Source organism: Leucoraja erinacea, chromosome 23, assembly GCF_028641065.1.
Source record: "Leucoraja erinacea ecotype New England chromosome 23, Leri_hhj_1, whole genome shotgun sequence".
Classification (NCBI taxonomy): Eukaryota; Metazoa; Chordata; class Chondrichthyes; order Rajiformes; family Rajidae; genus Leucoraja; species Leucoraja erinaceus.
This window is the reverse complement of record NC_073399.1, coordinates 30,864,523-30,877,948: the sequence shown is the minus strand read 5'-3', so window position 1 is coordinate 30,877,948 and position 13,426 is coordinate 30,864,523. Positions and strand designations below refer to the sequence as shown.

Sequence of the window (13,426 nt, the reverse complement as noted above, 5' to 3'; positions counted from 1 at the left end):
GTAAAAGCTGTCTCTTTTCCTAAGCCACAATGAAAGTGAACTGCAGGAAGGAACTGCAGATGCTGGAAAATCGAAGGTACACAAAAATGCTGGAGAAACTCAGCGTGAGCAGGAGCATCTATGGAGCGAAGGAGATAGGCAACGTTTCGGGCCGAAACGTTGCCTATCTCCTTCGCTCCATAGATGCTGCTGCACCCGCTGAGTTTCTCCAGCATATTTGCGTACCTAAGAGAATGCAGTGTTTGATTCATTACTGTTTCTGTTAAAAGACATTCTTATTTCTGTTTTTTTTTTAAGCCATAATTGTTTACTCTTGAACTCTTGAGTCTGAAGAAGGATTCCAACCTGAAACATTGTCTGTCAATTGCTTGCACTGATGCTGCCTGACCCACTGAGTTCCTCCAGCACTTTGTATGTTGTCAAGGTTCCTGCATCTGCAGTTCCTTGTGTCTCCATTGTTCACTTGTTCATTCATGTTACATTAGTATTGGCATGTTATTCACACTGTAAATAGAAGAGAGCTAAATGCTAAGGTGTAAACACAAGGAACTGCCAATGCTGGAATATTGAGCTAGGTCAGGTAACATCTGTGGAAGGAATGGACATTTGTAGAATCATTAGGTCATTCTGCGCAGAAACAGGCTCTTCAGTCCACTCGTCCAAGCTCACCACAATGCCCCATCTAAGCTAGTTCCATTTGCCCGCGTTTGGACCATATCTCTTTAAACCTTTCCTATCCATGTACCTGTCCAAATGTCTTTCAGATGTTGTTATAGCACCTGCCTCAACTGCCTCCTCTAGCAGCTCGTTCCATAAACCCTGAGCGAAAAAGCTGCCCTCCAGGTTCCTGTTAAGTCTTTTCAAACCAGATGACATTTTGGGTTGGGACTCTTCTTCAGACCTTCCACAGATGCTGCCTGACCTTTAGAGTTACTCCAGCACTTTATGCTTGAAATTACACAGCCCTGAGAAAAACAATAGACATGAAATTTAAATACAATTGAGTCTGTTCTATATTTAGATTTGCACAATATTCACAATATTAATGTTGCAATAGGTGCCTTTTTATGTAGTTGTACATTGTAATCCCATTATTACCTTCCAGATGAAAACTAAGAAGCAAGGTGGGAAACAGATTAATAGTTAATACATGAAATCATAGAGATGTATTAAATTCAACCTCGGTCTGACTGACAACCCCTTCTGGAAAAAGTGTTTATCGAAATATAAATAACGTTTCATCAAATAAACTAATTCATATCTTGAATTACATGCCTAAAAATTGTAAAACTAGAAACATCTTTTGTTCTAACTCAAGTTTAGGGATTCTTTCTATCACGTATAAAATGGTGATGAAAATGGAAGAACACTGTTGTTACTTGAAACACTTTGAGCACTATCAAATATCAGTCATTTTAGGACACCCTTGTTTCCATTTATTAACAATGCACTATTTAGCCAAACTATATGAATTGAAGATATGAACAGCCATCAGGCTATTAAACCTGGCTCGGACAAAACTCTGATTATTAATAACCCATTATCTGTTATTTGCACTTTATCAGTTTATTTATTCATGTGTGTATATATTTATATTATGGTATATGGACACACTTATCTGTTTTGTAGTAAATGCCTACTATGTTCTGTGTGCTGAAGCAAAGCAAGAATTTCATTGTCCTATACGGGGACACATGACAATAAACTCACTTGAACTTGAACTTAATGTGACAGCAGTTTTTGTTTATTTTTTAATTCAGCAAAACCTGTATTTTAACCACCATTTTATCCGACTGGATGATGTTTAGTGAAAAAGTTCATTTTAATAATCTATTGCTCATTGATTGAAAGAGTATCATATTCTCCAGCTGTCGTGCTCAGAGATGATGGATTTTGCATTCGGAGAAGCAACCATAATAGATAGATTAATGAGAATACATCCACAAGGAGAAATTGGATTCTCCGCTGGTAAATATGAGCTGGAATCACAATATTGCAAGAAATGTGCCAGTTTGATTCAGTGCAGGTTGTGTCCGTAATTTATTATTACAGGGCATGTTTCCGTACTGTATCACTCTATGACTCCAATTGGAGAATTAAATCAGAATGCTGTGCAGCTGGGGTGAAAACTCGCATATTTTAGTTTAGTTTATTGTCATGCGTACAGTGAATAGCTTCTTTGTTGCATGCAATCCAGTCAACGGAAAGATTATGCATGATTACATTCAAGCATGTGCAGATAGAGGATAAAGGGAATAATGTTTACTGCAACAAGATGTACACAAGAAAATTGAATGATGTACAGAAGAAAATGATGCATTTGCCCTTACAGTCAGTAAACTTTGCTTGTTTTTTTCGATTCTATTGGTAATTTGCTGCTTGTTATCCTCGAGCCTTCAGCCTCGAGACACAGAGATTTGTTGGTGAACAGTGGTAATGTGCATAATTTAAGGAGATCCCATTCTATTGGACTTGATGCAGAGTGCTTGGAATTCCTGGGTTCAATCTTGACTACTGGCGTTGTCTGTACAGTTTGTACATTCTCCCTGTGACCACGTGGGTTTTCTCCAGGTGCCCCAGTTTCCTCTCACACATTTTATGGGGGTCAATTGGCTTCTGTCAATTGTAAATTGTCTCTAATGTGTAGGATAGTGCTCGTGTATAAGATGATCACTGGTCAGCACGGACTCAATAGGCTGAAGGGCCTGTGTCCATGTTGTATCTCTAAAGTAAAGTAACAGGAGGTACAAGGAACTGCAGATTGTGGAATCTTGCATTGAATGCAAAGTGCTGCTGTAATTCAGCGGGTCAGGCAGCATCTCTGAAGGACATAGAATGATGATGTTTCGGGGTCAGTTTCATTCTTCAGATCATGAATGGGGTTAAGTGGTCAGTCCATCGATGCACAATAATGAACGGTATTCTTCCAGCTGGAGACCACAAAGAGGGAGTCAGCAATAATAATATTTTTGCATGTCACAGAGAAACAAACTCTTTTTAGGCACAGTTTTGACGTAACTTATGAGTGAAACAAATGTATAATATAGAAAAATATGCCATTAGTGTGAAGGGAGTGCAGAGAAGACTTACGAGGATGTTGCCAGGATTGGAGGGCCTGGGCTGATGGGAGAGATTGGGCAGCCTAGAACTTTATTCCTTGGAATGCAAGAGGCTGAGGAGTGATATTATAAAGGTGTGTAAGATCATGAAGGCCTTAGAGATGGGGTGAAGACACAATGTATTTTACCCAAGGTTGGGGAATCAAGAACTAGAGGTAACAGGTTTAAGGTGGGATGAGCAAGATTTAATAGATACTTGAGAGGTATCATTTTCACAGAGGGTAGTGGGTATCTGGAACATGCTGCCAGAGGAAATAGTTGACACAGGTGCAAGACAACACTTACGATACACTTGGGCAGGTACATGGATACATGGATAGGAAAGGTTTAGAGGGATATGGGCCAAACATGGACAAACCTAGATTATCCTGGTTGACATAGATGAATTGGGCCAAAGGGCCTGTTTCAGTGCTTTATGACATAAAACAAAACATGTCATTTTTAGATTTTAAGAATTGAGAGGACAATTATTTGAGAATAAATGAAAGATATATTCACTAAATGCTGATTATTTTTCCATGTTTGTTGAAAATTTTTGATATTCATTAGAAAATGTGCGCGTGTCATTTTTTAAAATTATTTGCTGTTCCTTAATTTCAACTGTTTCAAATACAAATTCAAACTAATTCAAATAGGGGGGCACAGTGGCAGAGTTGCTGCCTAAAACCCCTGTCTCACAGTGCGAGTTCATCCACGAGTGATCCAGGGTTTAAAACAAATCAAACTCGTGGTAATCACGTAGAATTAACGTAGCGGGAACGTCGGAACTCGTAACGCTAACGGCAGGTACTCGGGAAACGTGTTAACAGGTGAAAATCTTTCAAAATGATGAAAGATTTCCACAAGTTAAATTTACTCTTGAAGTAAAAATGTTAAACTTTTAAACTCGTTGTAAGAACGTAGCAGCCCGTGAGTTTACCGTAGCGACTCGTGAATCTACCGTGGGAACTCAGCGGGGACAGGCAGCATCTCTGGAGAGAAGGAATGGGCGACGGGATGACATTTCCACAGTTCTGCTGCGTCTTTGTGTTACTCCAGCACTGTGTGTTCACATTTTGTCAACCAGCATCTGCCCTTTCTTGTGTATGACATTATTTGTATCCGTGGCAGTTGATTGTCGCTCCCTTCAGTTTCCCAGGGGGTCGGGACGGGACTGGAGTTGGGTGGGAATGGTGGGGGGGGGAGGAGGAGGGAGGGGGGGGGAAGTGGGGGGAGTGGTTTGGGTGACTTAGTACGGGAGACAAGTGTAAGAGAGGTGTACTGACTGTGTGGTCAGACACTTTGGTAGTGATTGCCCATGGGGTTCACTGTCGAGGACTTTTGGAAACGTCTTCCCGGGGTTCACAGTCGAGAATTTTGGCAACATCATCCCGTCACCTATTCCTTCTCTCCAGAGATGCTGCCTGTCCCGCTGAGTTAAAGAGTGCCCACGGTAGACTCACGAGTCACTACGGTAAACTCACGGGCTACTACGTTCTTACAACGAGTTTAAAAGTTTAAAATTTTTACTTCAAGAGTAAATTTGACTCGTGGAAATCTTTCATCATGTTGAAAGATTTTCACGAGTTAACAAGTTTCCCGAGTACCTGCCGTTAGCGTTACGAGTTCCGACGTTCCCGCTACGTTAATTCTACGTGATTACCACGAGTTTGATTTGTTTTAAACTCGGGATCACTCGTGGGTGGACTCGCACCGTGTGACAGGGTTTTACACCGCCAGAGACTCGGGTTTGGTCCTGACTACGGCTGTTGTCTGTATGGAGGGTGCAGGTTCTTCCCGTGAGTTTTCTCCGGGTGCTCCAGTTTCCTGCCACATTCCAAAGACGTACAGGATTGTCGGTTAATTGGCTTCTTTAAATTGTAAATTGCTCCTTGTGTGTAGGATAGTGCTAGTGTACGGAGTGATCGCTGGTCGGCGTGGAATCGGTGGGGCGAAAGACCTGTTTCCATGCTGTATCTCTGAAAAATTATTTAACATTACCGCCATTTTATCACTGATAATCTAATGAAGCAAGTAGGTTTTCTTTATTTGTGTTCCATCAAAACCCATCTGCTTCTGGTGAGCTGATGGATGCGATGTTAGCTAACTATTATTCCAGTGACTCTGTAACTTTGCTGATAAACTGTGCCTATGGAGTCCATAGAATATATTCATGAAAAGAGTCAATGTGGAAGGAATAAAATATATCTTCTACTTATCAGCTGCTTATACTAATTCATTGACATTACATCACTGAAAGATCGATCACAGGCATATTTTGAATAAATGCATTTGTAAAATAGACACCTGCCAATGTTTGTTGGCGACTACATTCTTTTTTTAAAGGCGGTTTTCATTGCTGACTGCTAAATAAGCTAAAGTAATTCCTGCCGTCCCAGTAAAAGAAGGATCATTCATCACAGTCTGCAATCTCATGGTTTGATTTTTGTCTGCACCGTTAAAACACAATCCCTTGCAAATCTCTCTGTTTTTTGTTTTTCCTTTCCAATTCCTTCACTGTTCTTTATTTCGAAGGACAAAAGTACTGGCGAATGGAACATTTTTCTCTTGCACCTAATCATTTGTCAAGTAGTCCTCCAGTACAAATCTCAAGCATTGTGTTAGAGACTGGACAGACGCCTTTGTGAACTATCAAGCACTTTATATTAAGGATCAGTATATTCCATATGTCGACCTGGTAATACAAATACATAGATATCAGTCAAACGCAGACAAATGGAATATCCCTCTAAACCTTTCCTATCCATGTACCTGTCCAAATATATTTTAATTGTTGTTATTCTGCAAACTTCGCCCACTTTCCAGTGCTTCTAAAACTGTTGGTAGACTTGTTGTACCCACTAGTATTGCAATAGGAAATATTTTCAAATGCAGCTGAAACACATTCCCTCTAGTTCTTGAAAAGACACAAAGTGCTGGAGTAACTCAGCAGGTCAGGCACGTCTCAGGAGAAAATAGTTTGGGGTTGCGACTCTTCTTCAGACTGCCTAGCCTGCTTAGTTACGCCAGCACTTTGTGTATTTTTTTGTGTAAACCAACATCTACAGTTCCTTGTTTCTACCCTCTAGTTCGTGATTCTTCCTATTCTGGGAAAAAAAATACACCATTGGAAGGATGGCTATCCCAAGGATGTGTGTATTCTTCTTTAGCTCTATTTCAGGAAATGATTTCTGGGTGTCTGGTCCAGAGACCATCTGCGATCTTCCCAATGCAATATTGCACGATTGTGGATGTTTCCTGGACCAGTCTGGATCAATCCAGGCACATTGTCTGACGAAGGGTCCTGACCTGAAACATCGTCTCTCCATTCCCTCCATGACCCGCTGAGTTTAGACTTTAGAGATACAGTGCGGAAACAGGCCCTTTGGACAGCGAAGTCTGCACCAAACAGCGATCACCCAGTACACTAGCACTATCCTACAAACTAGGAACATAGAAACATCGAAAATAGGTGCAGGAGTAGGCCATTCGGCCCTTTGAGCCTGCACCGTCATTCAATATGATCATGGCTGATCATCCAACTCAGTATCCTGTACCTGCCTTCTCTCCATACCTCCTGATCACTTTAGCCACAAGGGCCACATCTAACCCTCTTAAATATAGCCAATGAACTGGCCTCAACTACCTTCTGTGGCAGAGAATTCCAGAGGTTCACCACTCTCTGTGTGAAAAATGTTTTTCTCATCTCGGTCCTAAAAGACTTCCCCCTTATCCTTAAACTGTGACCCCTTCCCCAAAATCGGGAACAATCTTCCTGCATCTAGCCTGTCCAACCCCTTAAGAATTTTGTAAGTTTCTATAAGATCCCCCCTCAATCTTCTAAATTCTAGCGAGTACAAGTCGAGTCTATCCAGTCTTTCTTCATATCAAAGTCCTGCCATCCCAGGAATCAGTCTGGTGAACCTTCTCTGTACTCCCTCTATGGCAAGAATGTCTTTCCTCAGATTAGGAGACTAAAACTGTACGCAATACTCCAGGTGTGGTCTCACCAAGACCCTGTACAACTGCAGTAGAACCTCCCTGCTCTTATACTCAAATCCTTTTTGCTATGAATGCTAACATACCATTCGCTTTCTTCGCTGCCTGCTGCGCCTCCATGCCTACTTTCAATGACTGGTGTACCATGACACCCAGGTCTCGTTGCATCTCCCCTTTTCCTAATCAGCCACCATTCAGAAAATAGTCTACTTTCCTGTTTTTGCCACCAAAGTGGATAACCTCACATTTATCCACATTATACTGCATCTGCCATGCATTTGCCCACTCACCCAGCCTATCCAAGTCACCTTGCAGTCTCCTATTTGAACAACCAATAAACCTACAAACCTGTACATCTTTGGAGTGTGGGTGGAAACCGGAGCACCTGAAGAAAACCCATGTGGTCACAGGGAGAGCATACAAACTCTGTACAGACATCATCCGTAGTCAGGATCGAACCTGAGTTTCCGGTACTGTAAGGCAGTAACTCCACTGCTGCACCGATGCGCTGCCCACAGAATTCCTCCACCACTTTGTGTTTTGATCATTGAAACCAATGACTGCTGTAACTTTCATTGTTTCATTGTCAGTACCTTTATCAATGCAGTTCTGGTCTCTCAATTCTGCCATCGCACTGATGAATACTATCAATCTGTGCCTTAAAAATATCCATTGACGGCCTCCACAGCCTCTGTGGCAATGAATTTTATAGATTCACCACCATCTGACTGAAGAAATTCCTGCTCGTCTCTTTCCTAAAGGTCACCCTTTTATCCTGAGGCTATGGCATCTGCTTCTAGACTCTCTCACTAGTTCCTCTCCAGTTCCACTCAATTCTGGCCTTTCACTATACTGGTGAGGAAACTAGAGCACTCAGAGGAAACCCGTGCGGTCACAGGGAGAACATGCAAACACCCCACAGACAGCACCTGAGGTCAGGATTGAACTGGGTCTCAGGTGCTGTGAGGCAGCTGCTCAACCAGCTCCATATTTACCTGTCAAGCTGAAGATGGTGAAGACTAAAAATCTGCAAGGTGTTGCCGGAACGTGGCGACTCTCTGCGTCTTGTTCCAGAAGAGGATTTGTTGTACTCATGTAGACAATTATTTAACTGGATGGCATGCAGAACAAGCATTTTACTGTCTCTGTCTACACTTAACCAAAAGGTAACTAACTAACTAACTAACTAACTAACTAACTAACTAACTAACTAACTAACTAACTAACTAACTAACTAACTAACTAACTAACTAACTAACTAACTAACTAACTAACTAACTAACTTCTTAACTAACTAACTAACTTCTTCTCTAAATGGGTAGTCATGCAGAAAAATGCCAAATAGAAATTTCCTGCCTGCTAGGCATTGCTTAACTGCATTGCTGTTCACTAGGAGAGTCTCGGACCAGAGGCCATAGCCTCAATAAAATGGTATACCTTTAGAAAGGAGATGCGGGGAAATTTCTTTAGTCAGAGGGTGGTGAATCTGTGGAATTCATTGCCACAAACGACTGTGGAGGCTAAGTCATTGGGTATTCTTAAGATGATATTGACAACTACTTGATTAGTACGGAGGTCTGGGGTTATGGGGAGAAAGCAGTAGAATGGGATTGAGAGGGAAAGATATATCAGTCATGATTGAATGGTGGAGTAGACTTGATGGTCCGATTGGACTAATTCTGCTCCTATAACATGAACTTATCTCTTAAAACTTCTTACAGTCCGACAGGTGTATTTTTTTCAGGAGTGACCATTGCAAAAAGTCAAAGAAGCTACTGGACTGCTGCCGCACTTCTAATCTTGAAGCAATTATTTCCACAGCAGTCTGCAAGAAAGTAGAGGATTCAAGATCAATCAGGCATAAAAGGAAATGTTACTATGCTCAGTAGATTTATCCTCTCTTTATTTACATGATTGAACAATGAGTGAGAACAGTAAGTCATTTTGCAGTTGAATTATCAGATTCTCTGGGCACCAGGTACTGTCATTTTTGCTTCAATAATAAGTAAACAGCAATTCTTTATATTCCGTGGAAAGTTTAGTGAGTTCACATCTGCACCTCAGCTATTTAATGGCTAATGCATTGTTTGAGGTTCTTGTTTAAATCGGATAGAACTGAGTGACAAGTGCAGAATTTGCAGGAAGGGCCCCTGGATAGGTGGTACTGTGGAGCACCAGAGACCCAGGATCAATCACGACTTCAGGTGCTATCTGTGTGGAGTTTGCATGTTCTCCATGTGACCGGGTGGGTTTTCTCCAGGTGCTCTGCTATCCTCCCACGTAAACTAAACTAAATTAAGCTGGATCAATGATATATGACAATGATGTTGATTTTGCAGGTGATGTTATCGTGCAACATGAGAGGACATCCAGATCTGTATCTTGATTTTTACAAATTTCATTAATTGTACATGTGGCATTCCATACACACTGATTCAATCAAGAGAATCTGTGAAATGAAAGAAATTTGAGTTAATCAATCTTCTGCCGATGTATAACCATGAAGGAAGATTATTGCTAGACTTTATAGGAGCTTTATGCAGCTTTATGCAGCTTTACTGTACTTTGGTTAAGCCACATTTGGAGTATTGTGTGCTCATCTGTTCACCCTATTACAGGAAGGGTGTGAATGCTTCGGAGAAGGTGCAGAAGGGATTTACCAGAATGCTGCCTACAATAGAGGCTATCTGGCCCTCTGTAAATTGACCCCAATGTGTTTGGAGTGGCAGGGAAATTGGGATAACATAATACTAGTGTGAACGGGTGATTGGTGGTCAGCGTGGACTCGGTGGGCCGAAAGGCATGTTTCCATGCGGTATCTGTGTATCTATATCCGTATGGCAATAGGATTTTCATACTTTTGTTTGATTTTCAGGTGCCGGATTAGAGTGATCGACACTTTTGGCACGGAGCCGGCTTACAACTTTGACGATTATGCAAACCTCCGCGGTTATCGAACAAACTGGGGCCACTGGAATCTGAACCCAAAACAATATATGACCATGTTTCGTAAGTAGTTACTAGATTAATGCCTCGAAAAAAAATTCGACTCTTGAGTTGAGTCTTGTGTTCTTGAGTTTAGTTTATTGTCACGTGTACCAAGGCACGGTGAAAAGCTTTTGTTGCGTGCTATCCACCAGCGGAAAGACTATACATGATTACAATCGAGCCGTCCACAGTGTACAGATGCATGATAAAGGGAATATAATGCAAGAGGTATTAGCACAGATCAGTATGATGATCGACCTGTGTACAGTGTACAACCGCAGTGTACAGATAATACCCATAGTGTACAGTTACACTGTGATTACTGTGACTGACCAATAGAACTCCTGCCGTTATGCAGCGATTCAATTAGAATCTTTTCTAAATTTACTTTCTCTTTCATTTTAAATTTACCTATCACTTGCAAGGTTTTGTTCCGCCTCCATCTCTCTTTTCCAGCTATCTCCCCCCCACTCCAATCTGAAGAAGTGTCCCCACCCAAAATGTTGTCAGTCCAATCCCTCCAAAATGTTGCTTGACCTGTTCAATTCCTCCAGCACTTTGTCTTTTGTTCTGAAGTTGTTTTGTTATCAGTTGCTGTATCAAGTTTAAAAACATTTAATGAATCATTTATACATTCATATACTGTCGACGTTATCTTTTAGTAAACAAGGACAAGGCAAAGTCATTTATGTATTAACAAAACCAAATACTTGGCCCAGCTTATGAAATCGGCACATTGGCACAGCTGGTAAAGCAACTAACTAACTGCCAGAGACCCAGGTTCGATCCTGACTGGGTGCTGTTGGTGTGAAGTTTGCATGTTCTCCCTGTGGTTTTCCTCCAGGGGCTCCAGTTTCCTCCCACAACCCAAAGACATGCAGCTTTATCAGTTAATTGGCCCTCTGTAAATTGCCCTCAGTATGTAAGGACTGGATGGGAAGTGGAATAGCACACTGGTGTGAACGTGTAATCAATAGTCAGTGTGGACTCAGTGGGCCGAAAGGCCTGTTTCCATGCAGTAGCTCCAACCTAAACTAAACTAGACAAATACTAAGAGACTGTTGTCTACAACTGATTACTACATTTATTGAACATAGTCATAAATAAGTCTGCTGTGTAGCACATTTCTTTGCACAAGGTACACAAAGCTGATTTGATTACAAGATTTTTGTAAACCTGCATCTGCAGTTCCTTGTGTCTCCGTTTTAAAGTAAAATTTGTTGAATTATGCTACTTGGTGAAACTGTAACTTAATTGTCACTACCTAATGCAGAAACAGTCCTCTCCAGCCATTATCCCACTTTACTGCTTTCCTTCATTGCAATCAGATGTTCCATCAATAAATCCTATTATATGAACCAAGTGGTTAAATCACCTAATTACTAAACACTATCAAGCCCATATATCTCTGATATATTTTACAAACGTCTGCAATATTCTAGTATAACTGCCCATGTAATGGGTCACGCTGTGCACTTCATTTTATAAATTGGGACTTTCACTAACATATGACAGCACCACTGCTCTTCCATCATTCCCAGCCATCCTAAACATACAGTCATGCTTTTTTATTTGATTTTCTTTCTATGACCTCTCAGTAAATCACTTCACAAATTACAACTCGTGCTTAAATTTGAATCTACATGTTAAGATTGAAAGTATCAGATCTCCCTCTCAGTGCTTCCACACCTCAAAAAAAATTGTCCTTAAGTAGAATCACAAATTTCCTGAAATTTTCGAAATGCTTCCTATGTGCTATTTGTTGTTGTGTTTTTTTCGCGGGCACACGTTTAACACACAAAGAAGAACGAGGCAAAACAGGTCTATGTCTGCACCGTATCTGCCTGCTTCTGTTACTTGCTTGTGCAGTGTTATGCAAGGCAGCTTTTGCTGCCTCCAACAGCTTTCGTTGACTTCTTTTTTTCAACTTGCTCTCATCTCTCAGTCTCTGCTCCCTCTCCCTCCCACTCTCCCTCCCTCCTCCCTCCCTCCCTTGTGGGGGGGGGGGGGGGGGGGGGGGGGTTGTGGGAGGTTCTGAGGGGAAAGGGGGTTGTGTGGGGGAGGGGGAGTTGTGGGGGGAGGTGGTTGGGGGGGAGGGTGTGTGGGCGGGGGTTGTGGGGGGCATTGTGATGAGGGGCGTTGTGGGGGGTGTGGATGAGGGAGTTGTGGGGGGAGGGGGGGTGTGGGGGCAGGGGGGGAGAGAACTCGGAGAAAAGACGGGGGGGAAGAGCCATGGGAGAGATTGCGGTATCATGGGGAGGGGGGGGCAGGAGCTAGCGGGGGGGAGACCAGAGGGGAAGGGGTTGGGGGTGCGATGGAGATTCACAGCGGGCACTGGTCGCTGGTCGCTGGTTGTGTCATTGGTTATTCTCCTCCACCGGGATCAGAGACTCTGCTTTCCATTTGGCGACATCTCCAACTCCGGACTGGCTGAGCTGGGCTGGGCTGGGCTGGGCTGGGCTAGGTTAGGTCGGGACGGGTCGGGTCGGGTCGGGTCAGGTTGGGTCCGTGTCGGGCTGTTTCCGGTCTCTCCCTCTGAAAATGTTGTCCGGTTGGAGACCTCCACCAGCCATCCAGAGCCTCCCGCAGCTGCAGTAAAGACGCGATGGGGCAGGAATGGGCGGGCCGTCCCGCGAAGTGACAGTAGATGGGACCAATCTGTGCGGCGCTGAATGGCAGGAGAGGCATGCGCATTTTATTAAATGTTTTAACCTCGATAACTTTTACCAGCTTCCACCGATCGGAACAAAACTTGGTGCAATCGCAGCATAGGAGAATGGTGAGTAAGCTGGAGAAAAATTGTAGCGCTATCGTGCACCGCCTTTGCGCAAGTAGAATGACCGCCAAACCAGAAGATAATAAGATCAGAGTTTTAGTTATGTATAGATAGATATAAATATGAATGTGTGTTTGTGTGAGAAGCATGATGGATCAGAAGCAACTTTGATTTAAAGCAATGCTTTATTTCTCTTCATCTTATTTCTCATGATGTACATCTATATTACTAAAAGTCTGATCTTGACCACTTCCTGTTGTTCTGTATATTGATTTTTGGCCATCTTACTCAGAGTCCTACCCCGCTTTGCAGGACAAGAGGATTTTTCCCATCAATGAAAAATAAAAGAGTTATTAGTGTTTAAAAAATGTTGAGATTCTCTCTCCGGAAGGCCACGTCCCTTCCGGAGGGGCTATTAAACCAGGAGGTTTTGAGCGCCTCAGTCAGTCTCTGCAAGATGGGGGATCGGGAGGGTCAAGTCTCTCAGTCTGAGCTGTGAATACACTGAACACATGTCTACTAAACTGTGAGTGGTTTCACTGACTTGCAGTGCCCTCAATGTCGT

The 13,426-nt window shown here is 42.5% G+C and overlaps 1 protein-coding gene across 2 annotated transcripts in view; it reads left to right on the top strand.

The window, feature by feature from the left end:
• Positions 1 to 13,426, top strand: part of LOC129708449 (alpha-1,6-mannosylglycoprotein 6-beta-N-acetylglucosaminyltransferase B-like) — a 656,277-nt gene that overhangs the window by 524,560 nt on the left and 118,291 nt on the right. For both annotated transcript variants that reach the window (XM_055654227.1, XM_055654226.1), the window contains exon 10: positions 9,973 to 10,106. In XM_055654227.1, coding sequence (XP_055510202.1) covers positions 9,973 to 10,106 — 134 coding nt within the window. The remainder of the gene's footprint in view (positions 1 to 9,972; positions 10,107 to 13,426) is intronic.